General features: G+C 43.0%; 1 protein-coding gene across 2 annotated transcripts in view; it reads right to left on the bottom strand.

Annotated features, from left to right (window-relative positions):
* Window positions 1–2,779: 2,779 nt before the first annotated feature.
* Window positions 2,780–23,725, bottom strand: part of SERTAD2 (SERTA domain containing 2) — a 121,731-nt gene continuing 100,785 nt past the window's right edge. For both annotated transcript variants that reach the window (XM_030921135.1, XM_010355831.2), the window contains exon 2: window positions 2,780–8,034. In XM_030921135.1, coding sequence (XP_030776995.1) covers window positions 7,086–8,030 — 945 coding nt within the window. In that variant the 5' untranslated portion in view covers window positions 8,031–8,034 and the 3' untranslated portion in view covers window positions 2,780–7,085. The remainder of the gene's footprint in view (window positions 8,035–23,725) is intronic.

Genomic DNA, 23,725 nt, shown 5'->3' with positions numbered 1-23,725 from the left:
CTCAGGAACTTGCCCAAGATTGTAGGTGCCAGGATGCAAGCTTGGGAGATCTGGATGCAGAGCCAAACTGAACTCGGATGCTATATTTTGCCCCGGACAATAATCTCCTTCCCTCTCTGGGCTTCAGTTTGCACATCTGTCAAAAAGGCCCCTTTGGTGGGAAGATCTAGCTCTATGGCCCCTCCCAAGTCTTAAGCTCTCTGAATATGTCCACTCTTGTGTAACTTTCCAGACCACTATGCCCCGTCTGGCCATCGAAACCCCACCTCCAGCACTCTGCGCCCTTAGGATTCCCCTGACGCCTGTACCGTATTCATCTTTCCAGGGGTGTGTGTCCCCAGTCTATGTAGCCCTGAGCCTATCCCATCTATGGTCAGACTCTGTGCTAAGTATTGGGAGAGTTGCAAAGATCAAGATTTGGCAAACTTTTTCTGTAAAGGGCCAAATAGCAAACAGTTCAGACTTTGAGGGCCATGTGGTCTTTTTGCAACTACTCAACTCTGCCATCGTAGTAAGACAGCAGACAGGGCAACACACAGATACACGAGCTTGGCCAGGTTCCAGCAACGCTTTTCTTACAAAAGCAGGCAGTGGACAGGATCTGGCCTGTAAGCTGCAGTTTGCCAACCTCTGTCAAACATAAACAACACAGGGTTGCTGCTCTTAAGGATACTGGGGGTACAGAGGCAACAAACTGCACAGCTAATCCAAAGACGCGGCAGAACTTGCTAAGTGCAGTTGCAGACGCACGGAGCCCTGCGAAAGCCCAGAAGAGGAAGAGGCTGGTTTTGACTCTGGGCATGCAGAGAAGGCTTCGTGGACAGGAATTTGAGTTTGGCCTTGGAATGACGGGCAGAATTTCCAGAAGCAGAAGGGGAAGGTGCAAGCAAGGACACGTGGAGGCAGGCCGCTGGTGCGTGCTGGCAAAGCAGCACACCCCGAGGGTGACGGTGGAGTGAACCTAGGACCCAGACAAGAAAGATGTTGAGTGCTGGGCTTCTCTCATTCTGTAAAGAAAGGTGAACTGCAAGATTGTTTTTTCTTCTTTTCATTCAACAAACGTTTTGAGTGCCTACCATATGTTGGGCACAGCTCTAGGCATGAGGACAGATATTCATAATTTGCATTTTCATTGTACTGTCAACATTTTCAAAGAGCTCTGGGAGCCACGGCTTTATCTCATCCTCATAAATACAGAGATTGAATGATTTGCCAAAGTTTTATCATTAATTAATAGCAGATGCTCCTAATTCCAGATACAAACCAGTCTACTGAAAGGACCCTCCGTCCTAGTTGCCTGGTGCTTATCTCTGCGGGGTGTCTGGAAAGTGCTCGCCCTGTTCTTCTGCCCCTGCATCAGTGTGCTAAGGCTGCTAAAACAGTGTCCCAAACTGGGTGGCTGGGACAACAGAAATTTATTTTTCTAGAGCTAGAAGTCCGGGATGGAGGTGTCAGCAGGCTTGGTTGCTCTGAGGGCCGTAAGGAAGTGTCTGTCCCACACCTCTCTCCTGCCTTCTGGTGGTTTGCTGGTATCTTCAGTGCTCCTTGGCTTGTAGATCCCCCGCCCCAGTCTCTGCCTCCATTGTCACATGGCCTTCTCCCTGCGTGCGTGTATGTGTTCAAATCTCTTTTTATAAGGACATTAGCCACTGAATTAGGGCCCACACTAATAACCTCATTTTAACCTAATTACCTGTATAAAGACCCCATTTCCAAATTAAAGTCACATTCTGAGGGACTGAAACCTATCTTCTTGGGGGAAACAATTCAGCCCCTAACACCTCCCCAGCACTTCACACCCCACTCCACATTCCACCGCTGATTGAGCTGAATCTCCACTTCCCAGGCCTCACACATCCAGCCCTTTTCCCTTGCCAGTGGTGTGGTGGCCCAACCACACCAAAATAAAAGCCTGCCCAGGCCAGGTGAGGCCAGATCCCATGACTCCATCCAAGACAGCCCAGCAGCCAAGGAGGTTGCACAGGGTCTCCCGCACTCCCCATTGGAAGACAGCAGGGGCAGGGTTCAGATGGTATAATCAGGGGGTACACCTGGAGGATGTGCAACAATCACGTGACCCACTGGCATTTTAGAACGTCAACTCCAGCATCAGGGATGGTAGAGAGATGATCACGGCAGGAACACTGGTCAGGAAGCAGGTACGGCGGTCAGAGGCAAGGAGGGAGGAAGGGTCCGAGATGGGGACGCTGTGGTGAGGATGGAGAGGCAGCAGAGGGAATGACATGGCTGGGACTGCGGAACAGGCCGCAAGGGTGGGCAACTGTGTGGAGCAGAGTGCTGAAGACAACGAGCCCACAGAAGAATCAGTCCCCGGGGGAAATGAGAGCCCTTTAGGCGCCCCGAGCGTGAGGGAGCAAATCTTGGTAGATACTGAAGTCTGGAGCTCAGGAGAGAGGCAGGGGCTGGAGACCAGTTTTGAGAATCCAGAGTGGATCAGATCGCCTTGGGAAAGCAAGCAGCAGCAGGAGTGGAGGCTCAGTGAAGAGTTGGGCATGGGCCAAATCCTGGAAGAAACAATGTTTTAAACAGAGCTGGGGCACAGATGTGAGAAAAAGGTCCAGAAGGGTCCAAGCAGCAGGAGGAAACCCAGGAGAGAAGGGTAGTTCCTGAGACCAGGAGGGTTCAGGAAGACCAATAGCACCCACTCTTTCAGGGCCCCCCTGCTGCTCTTTCTTGCTGGACTTTGCTTAACGTGAGCACATCGTCACAAATAAGCTGGCTGAGTTCCCATCAAAAGAAAACTGCAAGCATGCCTCTCTCATCTTTTAACTGTTTATTGTATAATATAAAACTACAAAAGTAAGACTGCTCATTTCCATGTACATTTAATCTGTCCAATTGTTTAGATTACAGCCCAAACCTACATGTGAATACAGCCATCTGGGTTCCGATGTAATGTCTGTAATATTGCATAGAAAAGGCACAGCTCTCAGGTCTGTGGGGGAAAGGTTGTACCTCCTTTTTGACAAAAGCCCTCCTCAAAAACCATGCACCAAACATGTCACTATGTACATCTTTTTTCAAAATCTCGGTCATGCGCACATATGGCCTGCATTTCTCTTCCAAACTTGTTATCCCCAAAAGAAGTCCAACTTTTTATTGGCTTCGTCTGCAATAGCATTTGATCATGGCTAATTTTCAAGAACCATTCAGACTCATTCTTAGAAACACTGAAAACAATTGTACATAAGCAGGACGCACACAACTCCTTGCCTCCAGGTGCGGGGCAGTTACAGGAAGGTAACCATTTACAGCCAGAAAAGGTTAAATATGCTCTTTTCATTGTTTTTAGAAAACGTATAAAGGTCCAATTTGTAACAGCAAGGTTTTCAAATTAAGACAATTCCTATAGAGTAGACTAGCAATCGCTGCACAAAGTAGAGTCTCTTATTACTTTTTTTACATCTGTCATTTAAGAAGGCTGCCCTGCGGTATTCATAATTCATTGTTTACCGCAAAGGTGGTTAATTTAAGCTTTAAAAACGATCTGTAAGTTGATACTTTGGCTCTTTGGAGCTTATTTCATTAAGAAATTTTCCTTGATTGACCTCAGGGCAGTTGGGGCACTCCAAGGGGCTATGGCGATAAAAAGCTCAATTGGTAAAGACACTCGAGAGGTGCAGAGGAGGCTCTGGCCACTGCTCACCCTTTGGTATGAATGAGGGTGCCCATGTGGTTGCCCCTTCTGTCATCCAGAGAAAGTGCTACTAAAAAAACTTTAAAAAATATCAACCCTTTGATGCTTTTCTTAAAAATTTGGAGGTATTAAAACATTCCTCATCCATACCTTTTGCATATTTCAAATAGACCCATATTAGAGAAGAGTAAAAATGAATGCGGACTGTGCATACAATGAGAAGACCCGGGGGCCTGGCTTGGACCCCCTTTTAATACAGATTTACATTCCTACAAGAGAATACATTCCTACCATACATTCTGCACATGTTACGATCCAGATGTTAGCGCTCCACAGTAAAATAAATATATTTACACAGAAAAAAGGAATAAATAACTTATGGGGGAAAAAAAACTCACTTCAAATTCAAAGCTCTTGCGATTCTGCTCTCATCTTGTCACTTCATTGCACATCACTGTCAATAACTGTCCTCTCCCAGCCCCAGCTCAGCTTTCTTGTGAAGGCACCTCAAGCTGCCTGGCCCTGGATGCTGTGTGATATCTTTCATAAAAGGGAAGGCACTGCTGGAAGCACATCCCACACTCAAACTGAGACTTGGAGATCCCACTCCAGCTCCTACTGTTCCCTGTTGGGACATCACTTTGTAAGAATAGGATGCAAAGGCAATTAGAACCCTAGATCATTTTGATCTTTCTGAAAATGGGCTGCTAATTTTCCATGTCTTTCTTGTCAGAGTTAAAAAGCATTTGCCTGCTGTTATTGGGGTTTTTGTTTTGATTTTGAAGCCCAGCCTTACAAATACATGAGAGTCAGAGAACCAAGTTTGGGCAACACTTCTCCGTGCTTATTTGAACTGTTGCCCAACATACAGGATTTGTTTAAACACATGATTTGCTAATCCAACAAAAGTACAGTTGTTGTAAGTTACTGTAAATCACTTTCTAACAATAGCAAACCAACTGTTGTACCCTGTTATTGTTCAGAATCATCAATACTATTGTATATGTGTATGTAGGTAGATGTGTGCAGCATGTGGCAGGTTTGCCGGGTCCTCCAGTTATAGAAAGCATGGAATCTGGGCAGACTTGTACTCTGCAAGAAAGGAAAGCTCTTAAAATTAACAGGCACACTGACACTGGAAGCATCGACTACAACCCTCACCTCAGTTGCATGGTCCCTGGTCCTATTAAAGGAAATGACACACCTGTAGCAGTAGGAGGTGTCTGCGTGGAGGTTGCTTGTAGGAGAACAAGTGCAATTTGATCAGTTTCTCACTGCTCTACTGAGTTGATAACTAGCCTTTAAAACACATTCAAGTGGGAGAAGAAATTAGAATGTAGAAAGACTTTATCATATCACACTCAAATCTTTTGCTTAGATGAGCAGTTCCTTCATCACAAACATCTTTGCTTTGCCATGTGCATTACAAAAATAAAACTATCTATGGCTTGCTTAAAGTGCCATTTTATAAAGTTGTCTTTTTTAATTAGCCAGAAAGACCCAATTTGATCCATGGCAAGAAGTGAGCAGAATAGGTGACTGAATAGTGACAAATGACCAACAACAAAGACGACAACAACAACAACAAAACAAAATCCCATAATTTAAACATTTTTAAATAAATATAAAAGTTATTCCTAAAGAAGCCATCTGCATAACAATATAGGTTGTAACCTGCACTCAACAGCTAAAGTACCATTGGAAGAAAAGAAAAAACGGAAACAAGAAGGCCATAAACAGTTTCGGCAACAAGCATGATACATTGCAAACTGTTTAAAATTACATGTACACCACTAGGAATAAAAAGCTGCTTCTCAAGTGTGTCCTGGGAGATAAGGTGGGTGGGGGTTGGGGGTGGGGTGGAGATTGGGGGCGGGAGGGAAAACATGCATAGAAAGTCCTGTCTGAGTTTTGGGGTAAAACAGCCTTGACAAGTGTAAAGTAGCTGATTTAGGAAAGCAACCAGATGGGAAGCTGTGACGTAATGTGATGAAATCCAGGTTCAAGAGTCACACATGTTGTAAGAGTGCATCCCGGGCCGGCCGAGGTGAGCCAAGCTCACTGTGGTGATCATGAAGATGCCACTTTCAGCTCTTAGCAACAGAAGGAAAACTCTAAGGAAAGGAAGCTGCAGAAGACAATTTAGCAACTGATGGATGCCTTCTGGGGAGATTTTCTTCTTTAAGGGCCCTAAGCATTGCAACAGGGCTGAGTTCCATGAAGAAGTTGGTTGCTTTTCATAAAATTTTGTTTGAATGTAAAATTTCAGGCCATCATAAAAATTATGCCAAAAAGGAAAGATCTGGGTTTTCATTAAAAAACAAAATAAAAACAATTAAAAGCACAAACTTGGCATAAATACACTCTTAAGATGGTAGCTCTACCCTCAAAAGAGGGAGCAAAAGAGAACCATCACTTAAACCCCCAGCTCCACAGCTATCTCCCGCCAACTGCTTAATGCAAGTTTGCTGAGCACATGTGGCTCTGGCTTTGGAAGTCACAGTACTGGCAGGTGTTGGTGCCAGGGGGTCAGTGTTTGTGAAATTTGGGTGTGATATCACCTGGCCCTTTCTTAAAGCGCTGTGTGTGTGCATTTATATGTGTGTGCGTGTGTGCCTGTGTTTGCATTTGGGGACATCAACTGCAGATTGATTTGATCCAATTTTCTCTTGCACCATACACATATAAAACATTACAACTCTATAAAAGTACAAGTGCAACTTGTACATCTGAAGTTTGCAGGAACTATGTGAGCAAATCCTATCAAAATAGCTATCTCATATGTATAAACAGCATTTGTTTTTAGAAAAACAATATCATAAACTGCAGAATCTGTACAAAAATATAAAATAAATTTGGGCAGCAGTTTTCTAAACAGCCATGTAAATGCAACACTTACGAGTAGTTAATGCCTCTAAAAAGGCCGAATTGCCAAGTCAACCTATACAGGGCGAAAATGTCAGAAAAGGTACTGAGATTATCTAAATAAGATATATATATATATATATATGTGTGTGTGTGTGTGTATATATATATATATATAGTTTTCTTTACCTCTTGCAATAAAACTTATAGAAAAAATAGACAAATATGCACATGCAATTTACAGCTTTCCCAACTTAATCCTTGTGCTTCACTTGAACTGTTTATTTTTGTCATTCAACATTGCAACATTGTCTTCGAATGGATTCTTTCCTAAACCAGGGTAGTAGGTCTCTGAGGAACCACTCAAAAAAGTGTATTACAAGTGGTCATACTTGGATGAAGGCACTCCAACTCTGCTCAAAGCAAAAACTAGTGTGATCCTGTTGTAAAATTTTCTTTCTCTGAAAAAGGCAAGCAAGGGTGCATGCACAGTGTGGAGAATTGTCAGGGTTATGGGAACGCTCTGGGGTCTGGGTGGGCACAGTCGCTGGGTCCCTGGGTCTTAGGACCCGACAAGCACCTCCATGATGTGGTCCAGCTCTGTGAGGTCCATTTTGAAAGGCTGACTTGGGGCGACAGGCTGACTGCTGTAAGGAGCCAGAGTTTTGAGGAGGTCGTCGGCAGACACAGGGGCCATTTTTGAGGCTGTCCCTGATGAGGAAGTGCAGGGGTCAAAATCATACATGGACGTATCAATGTCAGCAAACAGGATGTCATCCAGGGTCAAGTCTGTGAGGAAACCCGTGGACGTCGTTATTTCAAAATTCCCAGGCAGAGAGTCCATCAGTTTTGAGTCATCTGCGCGGCTCTCTTGAGGACCGTCGGGTTTCTGGGCGCCAGCCTCGCTGGAGGTCCCTTTCACGCTGTCCATCGCAGCCGTGGCCGCCTCTGTGGAGGTAGATGTGGGACAGAGCTCCTCGATCTCGTCCAAGGCAGAGGAGAAACTGTCCTTTTCTGGCGAGAGGGTTGGAGGTGACAGTTTGGTGGGAGCCGTGGGCTGCATGGCCTGGGAGGTGCAAAACGTGTCATCGTCGTCCTCGAGCAGCGAGGCTGGGGTGAGGCAGGCCTCCAAGGGCGTAGTGCTTCCGAGGTCGCAGGGGTGGGAGGATGGGGGCGCCAGGTGGCTGAAGGCCGGCGGGGCCTCTCGGTAGCTGTCACTGGGCTCGGTGGTGGGCTGGGAGGAGGCGGTGAACATGGGCCTCAGGCTGCCTTCCTGTTTGAGTTCCTCCTGGATCCGCCTCAACATGTTGTTAATTAAAACGGTCTTTTGCAAGCTGGGCTCTGTCAGGGGCCTGTGGTTATAGAGTTTCATAAGGGAAATGTTGAAGATAGTCTGACGCTGTAAGGTGTAAGACACCTTGGATGGACCGTCACAGGGAGACACGATTTTGCCTTCCAGCCCATCTTCATGCTCATCAAACTTCCGTTTTCCTCCTTTACCCAACATAAATCTGCAGAGGGGAAAGGGAGGAAATGGCATTAATCACATGAAAGCTGATTTCTACCATAAAAAAAGAGACCAATTTAGAGGGCAGGACTTGGACCTCAGTTTCCTGCCCAGGGTTATTTACAAGTACATGTGGATTAATTAGGGGTGGGAGGAAGGAAGACCTTTTACAATACGAGAGAGTTAGAAAATCCACCTTTGTATGCCTGTGGAACAATTTTTATCACTAGGTAGTCTGGTGAGTGTATTTCTTGAGAAATGTGTACGACACAGACAAGTTAAGAGTTACCATGGAAACCATGATTTTGACTTTCTCAGCTCATGTGCTTGTGTTCGCATGCCTAAGATTATCATGCAGGTTCAATTTCCCTCCCCCAAGTAGATTTATTTTTAAAGCCCAAGAAAACACTTACAACGCTATGACCTAAACAGATATAGGTGTCATAGATTACAGCTTGAGCACTTCTTAAAGGATTAAAAGAACCAAGTTAAAGAAAGGGAACATGTATAATTTGGGTAGAACTGTGTATGCTTTCAAAATGCTTTTCCTTCCTCATTAAGCATAGAGCCTTTCTGCCTGGTTGGTGACATGCGATAAAGCACTGCGCATGTGTTAAATGACCACAGTGACTGAGCCGCCACCACTTTCCATTGTCGGATCAAGTGGAGGAATGCGTATTTCCCAGTCTAAGTTTTGCCTTGGCTTAATTTCATCCATGCATAGTTATGCCTGAAGACAACTGGATTAATTTTAAAGTAATTAACTCTGATTATAAGCATTGCTGTTTGGGTACTTGACATATTTCCTAACAAAATACCTCCTGTGATTCTAGAGATATATGCGTATTTTGAAGAAACCATGACCTCGTATCTCAGACCCTGAGAATCTGGTAATGGGTGGAATTTTAAAACTGCAGCGAGGAACTCCTGCCCCACCTCGCCTGCTGCTCACAGGCCAGACTGTCCTCTCTTGCTCTGGCCTTACTGAATACGTTTTGTCCTCTGGTTGTCACCTTCTGGGGAGTGGTCCTTCCGACCCTCCAAGATCACCATCTCCTTTCAGAACATCTACTGTCTAAACAGAACAATCTCAAGTCCATTAGCCTTTGGCTCAAAGACCTCACTTTCTAACCATTTAACAAGAAATCTGCCTTTTGGTGTTCAGGCAAGGATCATGGTTCGAATGAAGCCGGGCCCATGCTTGCTCCCTCACCATCCCCGTCTCCCGCTACAGCATTCTCAGGGACTCCTGCTAATCCTGTCCTCAGTGTGACTCGCTCTCATGTCTTCATATACAGGCAACTGCTTTGTAGTTATCCAATTTCTCTTCTAAATGCCACTTACCTTTTAATGAACTGCTTCAGCTGATTGATCACACCTCATTCAATCCTCTATTAACTTCTCCACATCTACACTGTCGTAGGCACTTGGCCAGGCCCAGTGGGGAGCCCCACGTGAATACCCTGGCCTTCAAGAGGCTAAACATACCCTCCTGCACCTGATCACCATTTTGAATTTCAAGTCTCGTCCCAAAGAAATAAGGCTAAACGGAATATAAACTTCACAGAACTTCTTTCTCATACTTTGTCAGAAAGCAGGCCATGCTGCCCTCAAGGCCAGTATACAGGTGGACATGGAGCCTGCCACTTGAGACCATCTTACCTCATGTCTCAGTCTCCAGAAGAGACAGATGAACAAGCTGCGACCTATCAACATCAGAACTGGCTTGAGATCTGTTCATGCTTACGAAGAATGTGGAGTTGCTTGCATGAAACATTTCCCCTCATTTTGTTAACATTTAAAAAATGGCTGTCAATCACAATGACCAGTCCAGTAATTAACTGTTCTCCAGGGCAAGAAAGGTTATGATAGTAACAGCTGGTTTCTCTAATACTCCATGTGATAGACATATTTCCTACTGTTTAGTGCTAAAAGTCTCATTTGTGTATTTACTTTGCATAGAACATTTCCTATCTAAAGTATCTGTTTAAACTTGAAGGTGAATCAGAGTGGAGGTGGTTTCATCTCACATTGCAAAACATTTTCTAGTTCATGCATCAGAGGTGCTACTGGACAATTGGGTTTTGAAACATATAACTGTATTCACGAGTATACTATTGGTATTTGCTTATAATTTAAGCATTTAAATACTTATAGAAAAATTTCACTTTTGCTAAAGAGCTTACTAAGTGCATTTAATTCTCATATAAAGTTCTAAGATCTATGTTATGTTATAATGTGATCATGGCAACACACTTAAATGTGTGAGTACACAGATACATACACACTCCAAAACAATGTTTCTTGAAGTGTGGCCACAGATGGTGCCTGTCTGTGAACTGTTACTGGTCCATGATGAGATATGGAGAGACATTATTTAGAAATTTTACAGCAAATGTACACAGTAATTGTATGTCTGTACATGGAATTTTTTTTTTAATGGGGCTTCCATTTTCCATAACTTTGTATTTTTATTTCATTTTATGGTAATTATTTTTATTGCATCTTACTAAAGTCTATGAAAGATAGAGGAGATAAAGTGGAGTGTCAAAGCCCCACGGTGACCTAGGAAGCCAGTGGGTCACAGGCCCCCCTTTTGTGAACTCCAGGCCCAGCCTGGAACTACTGTTATTTTCTTAGAGTGCCTGAGGAAAGAGAGGCTTCTGAGGAGCTAGGAGCTGGGGGGCCAGGGAACCAAGAGAGCCCCTTGTCACAGGAAGCTTGAGAAGCACTGTCCGTAAGCGTAAAATACAACCGAAAACAAACTAGCTTATCGCCACTGTGATAAGCTAGTGATTTTTATCGGTTTTCTGGAGGAGAGGTAACATTTAGGGAAGATGGTGTAGACTCTTCTTATAGTCATCAATGCAGAATTGTCTTTTTAAGACTTGTTACTAGAACAAACAACAGAACTTTTTAAATAATGCATTTTTCTAGAAATAATCACTGAATCTACAGAATTCACATATTTAAAAAGTATACAGGTCATGCAATAGGCATGACCATAGGCATTTAGTAGAATTCCCATAGCTGAAAGAGATCTTTGGAGATATTTTCAGAAGGATTTCAATGTGAGAAGCACCTAATTTCCAATTAGAATGATCCAGCTGGCCAGAGCTGTGTGCTAATCCTAATGATTTAGAGAAAGCCTGATAAGACATCTGTAATGCTGCCTGGAAGGGGAGGGCAGAGGGCTCGGTAAGCAAAATCTGTCAGCAGGAACAGACACACACACCAAATCTTGGATGCGCTTCAGAGGTGTGAATAAGGACCCCTGAGGGAGTGTACCTCAAGGCAGGTTTGCCACCATTTCTCTATTTTGTATTATAAGGCAAAACTCACTCCACACACCCAGTAAGACTGTAAAATGCCTATCATCTTAATTTTTAATCCTAATTCTATCTAAGCTGTTACAGAAAGGAATACAATGCAACATAATAAAAAGTGAAGTCATTTTCCTTAAGTTTGCCTGACACATTGCAGTAACATTACAATGAGCATATTCAGAAGAGGCCTCCAACTCCTAGACAGGGAGGGCAGTGGGAACTCTCACTCTCTGGGTTTTGTGTAACAACCACCTCCTTACGCAGGGCCCAATTTAAAGGAGAAAAGACACGACATGCCCTCAAGAACCAGAGGGCAAGAAGCCAGGAGCATCAGCCCCTCCGGGCCTCTGAGGGCCTGGCTCAGGCTGGCCAAGGTCAGGGTCCGCCCAGCTCCTAGCTCCTCAGAAGCCTCTCTTTCCTCAGGCACTCTAAGAAAATAACAATAGTTCTTTAACCTCCCTTTGGAGAGGCAAGGGACCTTTCAAAAAGGCCTCACTGGGCTGCAACTTGAAGATGAAGCAGTAGCAGGAGCTCGCTAAGGACGTCTAGGTAACTCTAGGGAGGGGGTGCTGTGGTTCCTGTGGAGGGTGGGCCTGGAGTTCACGAAAGGGGGGCCTGTGACCCACTGGCTTCCTAGGTCACCCCAGGGCTTTGACACTCCACTTCATCTCCTCCCTTGGCTGGTGAAGACCAAAGCCTAAAAAACCCATGCCTTCTACCCAATTTTTCCAGACAAAGACCCAAAGTGACCCTGAGCTCCAGGGTGGGGCTGGAGACTCCCACGTGGAGGAATCATGTGGGTGCTCCTCCTTCTTCTGCCCACCCCAAGGGGCCTAAAACTAACCACAGCCACTTTTCTACTGAATAGTCATTGGCTCTTAACATGAGGTTTGAGATCAAAGGACCTCCCTCCCCAATAAACTTTTCAGAAACAAATTCCTAGCATTCTGGTTTTCTAAACATTAATTTTAGCAACTATTAACTGCAGCACACCAAGTTTCAAACATAAAGAACAAAACTCACAGGTAGCGACATCAATGAAAACTTCTGGAGTTTTCCAGGAAATTTCATACTAAACACAACTCTGTACACCAAAACTAGTTTTCAACTGTGCAACTTTTCATTAGGAAGGACCCCGCCCTCAAAAGCTACAATCTGGGCAGATGCTCAAAAGTAACAAATGTCACTCACTAGACGTGTCCTCAGAAGTCAAAGGACCAGAGGACCAGGTGCCTGAATGACTTGACTTTTTGGGGTTTTGCAATTCCAGAATCTGAGTGACTCCCACCGTAAGGAATCTGAGAGATTACTGTGGGCTGGGGGCAGCCGGGAGACCAGTGGAAATAGATTCGTAGCCTATTTTAAATTTATATTTAAGGTAGGACTGTCTCTTCGTATCTGTTTCCTGTCTCAAGATAGTGAGCCCCCCAGGGCACAGACGGTGTGTGTGTTTTGTTCACTTCTGTACCCTCAGCATAGGGCAGTCTCCAACACAAGATGCTCCGTAGATAGTCACCGAATACACGAACGGTAAGTGGAAATAATGAGGAAAGACACCAAGAGGCAGCCAGGGCAGCACTGTAAAAACAGAGACAGTTGTGTGTGTGTGTCCTTGAGTGAGAACTGTGTCTGGGAGGGAGGATCTGAGGAATGGGAGGGTTGCACAGACCTCCAAGTTGAACGGTTTTACAGGGTGGGATCAGGGTCGCGCAATGCACCAGCAGCTGAGATACAGAGTAGGCAGGAAAGCTCCAGCTGAGAAGCTCTTCTGTGAGCCACTCTCCCATCCTTCACTTCTCAACTACGGGAAAGCCTTAGGCTTACCTGGGGGCCTGATAAGCACCAGCGGTTGGGCCCCACCTCCCATATTTCTCCTTCAGCATGTCTGGGGAGGGGCCCTCGAATCGGCATTTCCAACAAGCTTTCAGGTGATGCTGGTCTGGGAACCTAACTTTGAGAACTACCGTTTCTTCTTTTCCTCATCAGGCCATTTCAAGTTTAGGCCAGAGGATATCTTTATTCAGTTAATCTTGATTCCCAAGGCCTTCCTTATTTGTGTTTAATTTAGCAGGGCAAAAAGGAATGAACAGCATTTTTGTGATAGTAACTGACAACTGATATTAGAAAACAAAACACTGCATGCAGAGTTAAGATGTCTTAAACTCAATTTTAATGACAAAACTCAGGTTCTCAAACTGATGTGTCAGATCCTACTGGCCCAGTGGGGCCCAGATTCTCCTCGCTGGGGTCTTAAAGTGATGGCGGTGGGATCTTATCCAAAGCCCAAAAAGGAACTGAAATAGTACTTACGTTTAAAAGAGTAAGTAACAACTCCCACTACTACATTTTGCAAAAAAAAAATGCAAACAATTTTTTAAAAGATGAATCAGAAAAAGTTATCTGTAGCTCAATGTTTTCCAACTATTTAAAAGCTACACCTCTTTAAAATCTCTTTTTAAAAAAATTACTGTCCTTTAATGTTATTTGAACTGTCAAAATAAATGTTATGTTTTTTTAAGTGAGACTATTAAATCGACTTTTCCAAACTACAGCTTCTGTCATCCTACCACCACCAACAAAAACTACTGCTTTAACCTGCAGGCTCACCCCAGCCTCTGCAGACATCACAGCATCCTGGTAGCTCCCTCGACAGACCCTGCGGGCAGTGCGGGGGCTGTAGGAGGCCTGCACAGGGAGCCCTCCTCAGCCCATGAAGACTGGCTTGCTGGGTTTCTCTGTGCCAATCAAAAAAAGATGCAAAAGTCTTCATAGATGTAAAACTCTGCATTATATTTTAACTTGATTCATCCCAAATGACTGTCATTAGCCCGGGCAGAAGGAAAACTCTTGATAGACTTTTCTACTCAGTGTCTGGAGAAAGCGAATTCATGCCACAAAAGGACTTTAAAAGGGGGTCAAAGTTGACAGCTTAGTTCTAAATTCTTAAGAGGGGAAATAATTGGGGAAGGTGTGACTGATCTTGTGACCAAAAAGGAATCAAAGATTGAGTGGAGACACCTGGTCCTGCACCCCTGGGGCTTGTGCAGCTCGGCACCACCCTGACCCGGTGGGGGGATAGATGGGGAACCCAGGAAAGCATCGCCTTAGAAGCCCAACTGGTTTGTACCTTGTGCACCTTTTCAAGAACTTTTTCCAATTTCCTTTTGGGAAACAGCAACAACTAGACATTCTGTATGCTCTCTTCTCAAGAGTGCAGCAGGCTTCACAATTAAGTGGTATGTTGTTTTAAAAGTCAGGTAACAAGGCAACACTGAACTCCCGTGTCTGCCGTGGTGTACCGGCGGCTAGTGGGGCGAGCTGGTCATGCTCTGCCGCTCACCTGGGTGAAGAGCGCAGCTGGGGCCTGCCTCGTGATGAGTCACCGGCCTGCACACGCGGGATCCTGCACGGCTCCACATGCACGCTATACTTCAACAGGAACGTTTTCAAAACGCTAGCTAACAGCTCTCAGGAAAAAGGCTCCTAATTCAAAGGGGAGCTTTAACGAGTTGTATCCCTAACCTCATCAGACACATTGTCCCATATGGCTGCTGGTGTGACCACTGGTTGCTGACGCGTCCAGAGGTGCCAATGCTAACGCTAAAACAAGGAAGATGAGGCCTTTACCCCAATGCCAACGCTCAAAGTAGTGATCTGCCCTCATGCACCCACTTCTTTGTCAGAAAAAAGCTGAGAGAAGACGTGTGGCAATTGTCTTATGAGAAGGCTGGCAGCCGTCCTTCCCTTCCCCTGACATCTTGTGCCACCAAAGCCCACAGCCCTAAGTGGAAACACATTCATTCTCCTGGTGTCTCTTGGCGGTGGTGGTAGAAGAAAGGGGTGCCCCTGGTAAAATTAGCTGGGCATGTGGCAGACTTCTGAGCCGAAAAGAGGCTCGAAGTAGGGCCAGGATTGTTTTGAGACAACTTCTGAAACACAGAATATGCTGTTTCTCTTCTCCTCACTCCACAGGCTGGCCTTCCAATGTGTTTAGGCATCCAAGTGGGAGAGCCTCTGTTCATGACAAAAGGGAACCTCCCAGCAGCCTGAGGGCGGGACGCTGAGGACCCCAGTGCTCTGCCTCCAGGCTGCTGTCCTAGTGTGACACAGCAACTTCTGAGCAGGAAGGAGAAGCCCGATCCTAATTGGGGGAAGCTATTTGCTTAGACAACTTTCTACACTTAAAATATTACACCTTAAACAACACACTGGACTAAGAAATCTGATCATGTCCAGGCTTTTAACACCCTCCTCCCTCAAGGAACAAGAAAACACACCAGCGAAAACAAAGAGGCTGCCCTGAAAAGGTTGCAGTGGTGGATGATGCTGGCAGAATCAGAAAGGAAGCTAAGAGAAACAGGCGCATCCTCAGCCGGGCCTCGTGTGTCCTGACACTGCAGCAGGCACGGGATGTGGGCTGTTCCCTCCAGCAAGGTGCGGGGAGGTGCTGGGGTATCCAAAGATCAAAAGTAGACCTCGGACCCCAAAACAACTGCGTCTGGCCCAGGGGAGTGGGCAGAAACAGGGGCAAAAATTCCAACAGGGAGAGACCGTCTCTGGCTTATTTACAGACAGGGTAAGGATGCCCAAAGACAAGAGGGAGTATTAGTAACAGAACCCATGAAGTTCTATGGATTGGGATGCTTTAAAAAACACACACACAAAAAACCAAAGCTCATCCAGAATTTGAGGCCCCTGCAGTAACATCCATGCTAATTGGTAAGGAAGACAAAGCCTACCCTAACAAATCGACAATGTAATTATAAAGCCAGTCACTAGATCAAGCCAGTCACCAGTGCTCCAGCGATATTCTGAACCTGTAACCCGATACCACTGTTTGCTGCCGGCGCCTCCTCCCGGCTCTCCCGCTGCGCACCGGCCGCGCGGGGGCCCGCAGGGCAACGCAACTTAGGCTGTTTGTGCAAGATCAGACCCTGCATTTGACGAAGACCTGCAGGAGCAATCCTGGCTTTCTTGACAGTGGAGAAAAGGGCAGGGGGCGGGGAAGCCTGACGATACACTGAAATTCGACCAGGAAGTCAAGCCCTAAGTAAATTTAAGAAACAACTTTTACTGTTTGGGGTTGTTTTCTGAAGTTCAAATTTTTAAAATTCTAGTTTCTCCTCTCAGATTTTTACATGCTTCTATTAAATTGAAGGCAATTTCCAATACTGGAGGTTTGTCAAATATAATCTTTTCTCCTAGTAAAATAATTTTTAAAAATGTTGACAACTGCATTTAGTAAGCAAAATGTAGTCAAATTCTGGGAGGGAATGTTTCAAATAAATATTTCTTTAGACTAAATTATGGCCTTGTTAGTACACATCTGGAAAGAAAATAGGCTTTTTAGAATATAACTGTCAAGTGGTATAAAATGTTTCTAATATCCTGTCTCAGTGGTTCCTCTGCCAGCTGGGAATTTTAAGTTTTAATCCCAACTCTTATGAAGCTATGGACACCAATCACCTTCTTCCAAGGACAATGAGAATGCTGTCAATTGTTTTATTTTACCTAAGGATTCTGGCTAAAAGTATGGTACACTCGATCTAAAAAAAAAATTAGAAAGAAAAAAGCTTTATTTGTTTTCTCAGTTTTAAGGAATTTTTTAATTTATAAAGAAAAAGGATTACTTGGGAATGGCACACTTAATTCAAGTAAAAGATTGAGTAGAATTATACAGTTTTTAACCTGAAGTTAACAAAAACATAATATGCTCTGATGCCTGGAATTTGCTTTAAAATACTCCAAAACAAACAAACAAAAAACCCAAAGCCTGGCCATGTAGATGAAACGAGATTTGACAAAATGTTGATACCTGCTGAGGCTGGCTGATAAGTACAAGGCAGGGCATTGTACTCTCGCTTTTACTTTTGAGTGTGTTTGGAATTTTCCATAATAAAAAGTTACAAACCACAACACGCCAATACATATTTTTAAAATTAAAACATATAAAAATAAGCACAATAAATTACTCACACCCCAATGAAAAACTATTATATTAATTTGATAGGTTTTTTTTTTCACACAGAAGAAAGCTATTACTGCTCCATGTAAACAAGCACGCCCAATTCAAGTTGGAACTCTTTAAACTCTGCAAGACAGCACATCACATCCAGCCACGAGGGGGCGCAGCCGAGCAGCAAGGAGCGCAGAAGTCTGATTCTTCACTGCCATTTCTACCTACAGCTCTCAAAGTATATATATTTTCAAGATTGTTTTCAAATTCAGGTATCCACAGAACAATGCTAAGCAAGCTGGGAGCTTTTCCAAGGCCAAAATAAATTAAATTATGATATGGTTCAAACTCTGGAAGTACTGTGTATAGGAAAAGTTGTTTCCCTGTATGTAAAAGTTAACACTGATGTTTCAAAAACCATGGTTAGAATCCCTGGAGGATTCCTGAAATGAGAACAAACACACAACAACAAACACACACCCAAGTCATGAGATGTGAATGTGGAGAAACCAGCAGTTCAGAATTTCCAGTGGGGCTTCCAACATGGGCTCCCAATAAAACAATGAGTCTCAATAAATTCGGCTAAGACTTTTACCAGTATAGATGCCTTTACTAAGCCTACTTGCTACGTCTTAATAACTATAAATTATCTCCATACTGAACAGATAGCACTTCAGGCAGTTATTTGGGAAAACCCTTCAGAAAGGACATTGGGGAGGGGCCATTTAATTATAAAATGTAACACAGTTAACCTTAGGGAGATAATGAACCAAGATTATTATGTGTAACTACTTGCTGAAATTCTTTCTATTTAAATTACAAGTTCAGGTTATATGATGTTGTACATTCAATAATAATGCTCATAATAGATGAAATGTTATAATGAGTCTCCCCATTTGAAAATTGGAAAGTATAAACATATATATTATAATCATTTGAATTGTGATGCTACTTCATAATAATTTGGTGTCAGAATACGATGTTTTTAGCATTTTGAATCTGAGGCCTCATTAACATTAGGGTAAGGAATTCTCAGATTTGACAATGTTTCCCATAAGATTAAGTGCTTTACTAGTAAAGGCTAGCCAGCATTGCCCAACCCCCATTCTCCAGCATAATGAAAATTTTTTTTCTCCTGTATTTATAATTGCTTGGATGGGATTCTGTTTCAATCCTCCTGTAGCATCTTTTCCCTAAAGATACATTGTTTTTCTCCCTCACGCTAGAGACCCTTAATAAACAATGTCAAGGGGGTGGGGGGCTTAGAGTAGGAAGGAAAGGCTTTGCCAAAAGTATGTGACAGTTTTTGTGTAAAAAACAAAAACAGGCCGGGCGCGGTGGCTCAAGCCTGTAATCCCAGCACTTTGGGAGGCCGAGGCGGGCGGATCACGAGGTCAGGAGATCGAGACCATCCTGGCTAACACGGTGAAACCCCGTCTCTACTAAAAAATACAAAAAACTAGCCGGGCGAGGTGGCGGGCGCCTGTAGTCCCAGCTACTCGGGAGGCTGAGGCAGGAGAATGGCGTAAACCCGGGAGGCGGAGTTTGCAGTGAGCTGAGATCTGGCCACTGCACTCCAGCCTGGGTGACAGAGTGAGACTCCTTCTCAAAAAAAAAAAAAAAAAAAAAAAAAAAAAAAAAAAACAAACAAACAAACAAACAAACAAAAAACCCTCAAGACTCAAGATACATGTAAGTCTTACTAAAACAGGGAAATAGAAGGTTTTAGAACAATTCTGTGAAAGATAAAATTACATCTTAGTTAAAACCGAAGGTGGCCTTGTAGGTTTTATTAGTTAGACAACTATTTGCCACTGAATAAAACTAAGGAATAAAAATAAAGTATGCTACTTCAAGAAATGCTTCAAAAGAAGTGTTTCTTAAAAGTTAAAAAATAAAAACTACTCATGCCTTCAAATTTGGATGCTTCATTACTACAAAAGAATCACTTAAAATATTGCTTACAAATACAGAACATATTTCATCTTATAACTTATCCGTGCAGTCCAAAGAGGAAAACCAGAGAAATGTTGTTTCTTTTACTTACTGTGTAAAACTGAACATTGTATTGTATGGCCTAAACCTGGATTCCTTAGAGAACAATATCACATTTCTGCAACATGACATGAGTACAAAAATTTGAGGTGCAGAATAATAGAAATATACTTGAGACATGCAAATGGCAGGAAATAACTATTCTATGTAAATACCTGTCTCATGTAAGTAATCTACATGTTTCAAATGTTTAATTTAGTTGCCTCTAAGAATTAGGTAGGCTATTAAGATTTTACAAAGACAATTTAAACTTTGTATCGTATACTTCAGTAATTCACACACAGAAAATAATTTTACAAAGAAAAAGGCAATGAGGATACAAACTAAACTTGAGGGGAGTAAATGATACTTTGTAAATATGGCAGCCATTAAAAAATAACTACTTTGGGACTATTTTGAGATAAAACGTATATCTTCCCAAGGACTTCTGTGCATTGATAATGAATGGCTCACTGAACTTTAAGCTAAGTCACTTAAATACAATAAAAATAATCAGAGTACCACACTAAATGTAATAACTATTTATTTTCTAAGGAAAATGCTTCATAATTCTTCAATTACCTTCAATGGTCTTCATGGAAAGCCTTCCTCAACCTCCCCAGCCTGCCACCCCTCACACTCTATTCATCCTACCTGTCTTCTGGAGTTTTTGAAGAAGGCAGGAACCACCTGAAGAATCAAATTTTTAATTTGTAAACCAACTACTTGTCAGACAGCTAAGAACCACTGCCAGTGAAACATACTTCATTTTATATTTCTGGACATGGTAAAACTACTAAAACAAAATTAGTTTGCCTTAAAAAGTTCAGAAAAGACCACCAAGTTCCTGAGAAGCAGAGACAGAGCAAAAATTATTCCACTTTGGATCATAGCACCCAAATTCCTCAGGCAGACTGGTTTTCTCTGATAGCATGGAAGACACAGAAGAGGTACAGATGGACAGGGAGATGTCCCCTCAAAGTAGAAAATAAATCTGAAAAGCAAATCTGTATCACCTATTATAAAATGGGATAACCACACAGGAAGATCAGTTTAAAGCAGTTGCCAGCTCGGTATCTCATTAGCGTGACTAGGATTTTATGCAAACCTGTTCTGGTGTAGAGATGACCTTGGGACTTTCAGATTCTCTGAGTTTAACTTGGGCAACACTTCTAAACACAAGGGTGGGGTACACTAGCAGGCCTGCTCCAAACCCCAGGAGCTGCAGTGCATGGCATGGAATGATAAGCAGCCGGCTGGAGCAGAGGCAAGCAAAGCGCTAAAGGCTGATCTGGAGCAAGGGACTTTTGATCATTCAGTGGTTTTGACCATGGTCTATTCAAGTGTACATTTTACTTTTCTTCAACAGTTCACTCAGCCCACTGTTAAACATCAGGTGTGTGCATATGGACATACAGAATATACAGACATAGATCATGTCTTTAAGAGCCAGAATCCCTTCCCCTTTACTATTCTATGGGGAAGTCCTTAGAAAATGCTTAGCTTCTTTTCAGTTAACTGCCTAGGAAGGTTTTTAAAGGAAAAAAGCTTAGAATTAATTTGTAATTCTGCAAAGACACAGGTTTTTGTAAAGTGACAAAAAAGACAGTAAGGCAGACATGAATGAGTTTTAAGAACTGAAGTTTGCTGCTACCTGGAGTTACTAGAAAAACAAAGCTGCCTTTGGGCACCTCAAACTAGTCAGACCTGCTGTAGCAGTTGCACAGTCGGCTCCAGATCTATCCTCTGCTCTTCCCCTCCAGCCCCCACCCGACGCCTCCGCATAGCTCAGTCCACTCTCCACTCAGGGTGGAGGTGGGCCGGGCACATACACCCCTTGATCTGCTGTCCCTGTGGGGAGGCAGGGGCCAGCTCTGGCCAGACAGTGTGCAAGCACAAGAAGAGGCCGGCCAGGAGCACAGATGCCAACTCCATTCTGAGCTGAAAACTGCAATGGATGCAGAATACAGCTTAGGTGATCCTGGGTTTCCAAAATAGATCAATCAAATTGTGGGGTTTACTTCAGAGAATCCTAGCATTAAGTTCAGATGAGGGACAGAGGATTCTGGGAAAAGACAAATGGGTCTTTCCAGCTTTGGGATCCCTCAGACCACAAAGAGGGCAGAATTTTCAAAAGAGTTTGTGCTGTCTATATGTGGTGCTTGTTGAAACTGGCAGTATCTGTTCTGTCCTATTAGAAATCATATATTATAAAATATATTGTGATGATTTTACTTTGAAATTTTCATTTGTATTTCAAAGAAAATTTTTAGACAGCCAATCCTGTTTTGTCTCGTGATCTCCGAGAAAAAAAAAAAAAAAAAAAAACAAGGAGTCTATTTATTACTCAGAATAGGAATGTCGTCTTATTGGGCTGACATATGCCATTCACAGATTCATACAAAGAATGAACTGCCACACAGGGCTAATGGAGAAAGACACTGCTCCACACAATGAGTGACGGACGCTCCAGGGGACAGTTCTGTTCATAAGGGTTTCCCAGCATCTGCACACAGGGCAGAAGTTTGCCTTTAATACCAACTGCACCGGCCATTTGAGACAATCATTTTTTCTAGATTAGTAGCCATTTCCTTCAAACATACTAAAATTAAATGAAATGGGCACACATTTCTTCAACAGGAGTCCTGGCTTATGGATTTCTATCAATTGCTTAATGAATAATTATTAACAATAGGTACAAAATATATGAGTTGTGCATATAAAGTGGCCATGGCACTTTTAGATTTTCATGTTTTGCTAGTCAGTATTTAACAGAAAGACCTATGAGAGCTGGTGTCACCCTTATTGTAAGGCCATTTTCACGTCAACTGGAGCTTGCCTTCTGGTGCCTTCAGTACACACCTGATCTTTGGACTCAGTAATCAGAGACAGCGCCTGTGCTTGCTCTCTCTCTCAGGTACCAAGAAACTACTGCAATTAGAGCTATTTCCTATAGGACATGCCATGACACTGAATACAAAATTTCTGTTGCCAAAAAGCTTTAAAAATTCTATGAGTGAATTGAAGTTCATGGTCCCAAATACTCCTATCTATACATAGCTTTTTCCATAGGTAATATTGACAAAGTGGTCTTGATTCTGTTGATATATGTGAAATATAAAATAAAGCTTCATATTTTTTTTCGGTGCTCTTTAACAAGAAACCACAGCAAAAGAAACCTCTCCAAGTTTCTGTTCCAGCTTTCACCTTTCTTAGTTACTAAAATGTAAAATATTTTGTCTGAGGGTAAACTTGTAGTATAAGTGGACACTGATAACTTGCAGCATGCTACTTTTATTGATAGAAATTTTTATGTATTTGCATTCGAACATCTTCAAACTGCCTTCATACGTTTTGTAATGTTTTTTGTGTGTGATGCATGTGTGTGCCTTTCTAAAGTAGTGTTGTAACTTATTCTGCCATTGGAACCCTGTTTAAAATAGCAGATGCCATAGGCTATCAGTCGCCACACAAATTTGAATGAGTTTTAAAATATCAAAATGTGCTATTTTACTATGCTCATTATCAGTAATAATTCAGTGTGTAGCAATTGGGCAAAATTCATATTTTAGCTTCTCAATTAAATACAAAAACTTTAAAGAGGGACAATTCAGCAAATAGAAGTGTAAAGATTTTCTAAATCTGAATTAATATCCTTCTCTTAATTCTTCAAGGGAAACAAGCTTGAGCAGCTGTTACCTAAGATGTTGTGACATTCGCCTGACAATAAAACCGTTCCCTAGGACACCTCCTATCATACATACACTTGGTTGGCATTACAAAATGTGAGTCCTCTCCCCTACCTGTCTTAATGAAGTAAGGAAAAGAGCCGGGTGTTAAGGAAAAAGGGGGTTGGGGGATGTAAAATCCAAAATAAAATTTCTCATCTGAGAACAACATGGTTATGTACATTTTAATTAGGGGGTGAAAGAAGTTAAAAAAAATTGTTAAAGGATTCCAAACTTAAAGAATGACATAAAAATTTTATATTAACATATAATACACCTCTAAGGAAGTCGATGAAGCTAAAGGAAAACTTTTAAGTATTTGTCTCTTTTAAATAAAAAGAAAAAAAAAAAACCCTGAAAAAATAAACAGAAAAGCAGAGATCCACAAACAAACTATTCTTGTTCACTCCAGAAGTTGGGATCTTAGGATGGATATTTTCATCTTCACAGCACACCCTAGCACACTCATATCAGAATAGACTGCTATAAAAAGGGGGAGGGATGGGAGCTGCCAGGGTGAGACATGCCTTCTGCTGAGCTGAGCAACTACCCCCCAACCCCCATCGGCCAAGCAGCCCAGACGCTCTCAGGTGGACGGTCCTTCAGGGGCGGAGCGAAGCCAAAAGCCCACATCACTCTTGTCAGGGACTA

This window comes from Rhinopithecus roxellana, chromosome 17, assembly GCF_007565055.1.
Source record: "Rhinopithecus roxellana isolate Shanxi Qingling chromosome 17, ASM756505v1, whole genome shotgun sequence".
Taxonomy (NCBI): domain Eukaryota; kingdom Metazoa; phylum Chordata; class Mammalia; order Primates; family Cercopithecidae; genus Rhinopithecus; species Rhinopithecus roxellana.
The sequence above is the reverse complement of the archived record's forward strand: the minus strand, read 5'-3'. Positions and strand labels throughout refer to the sequence as shown.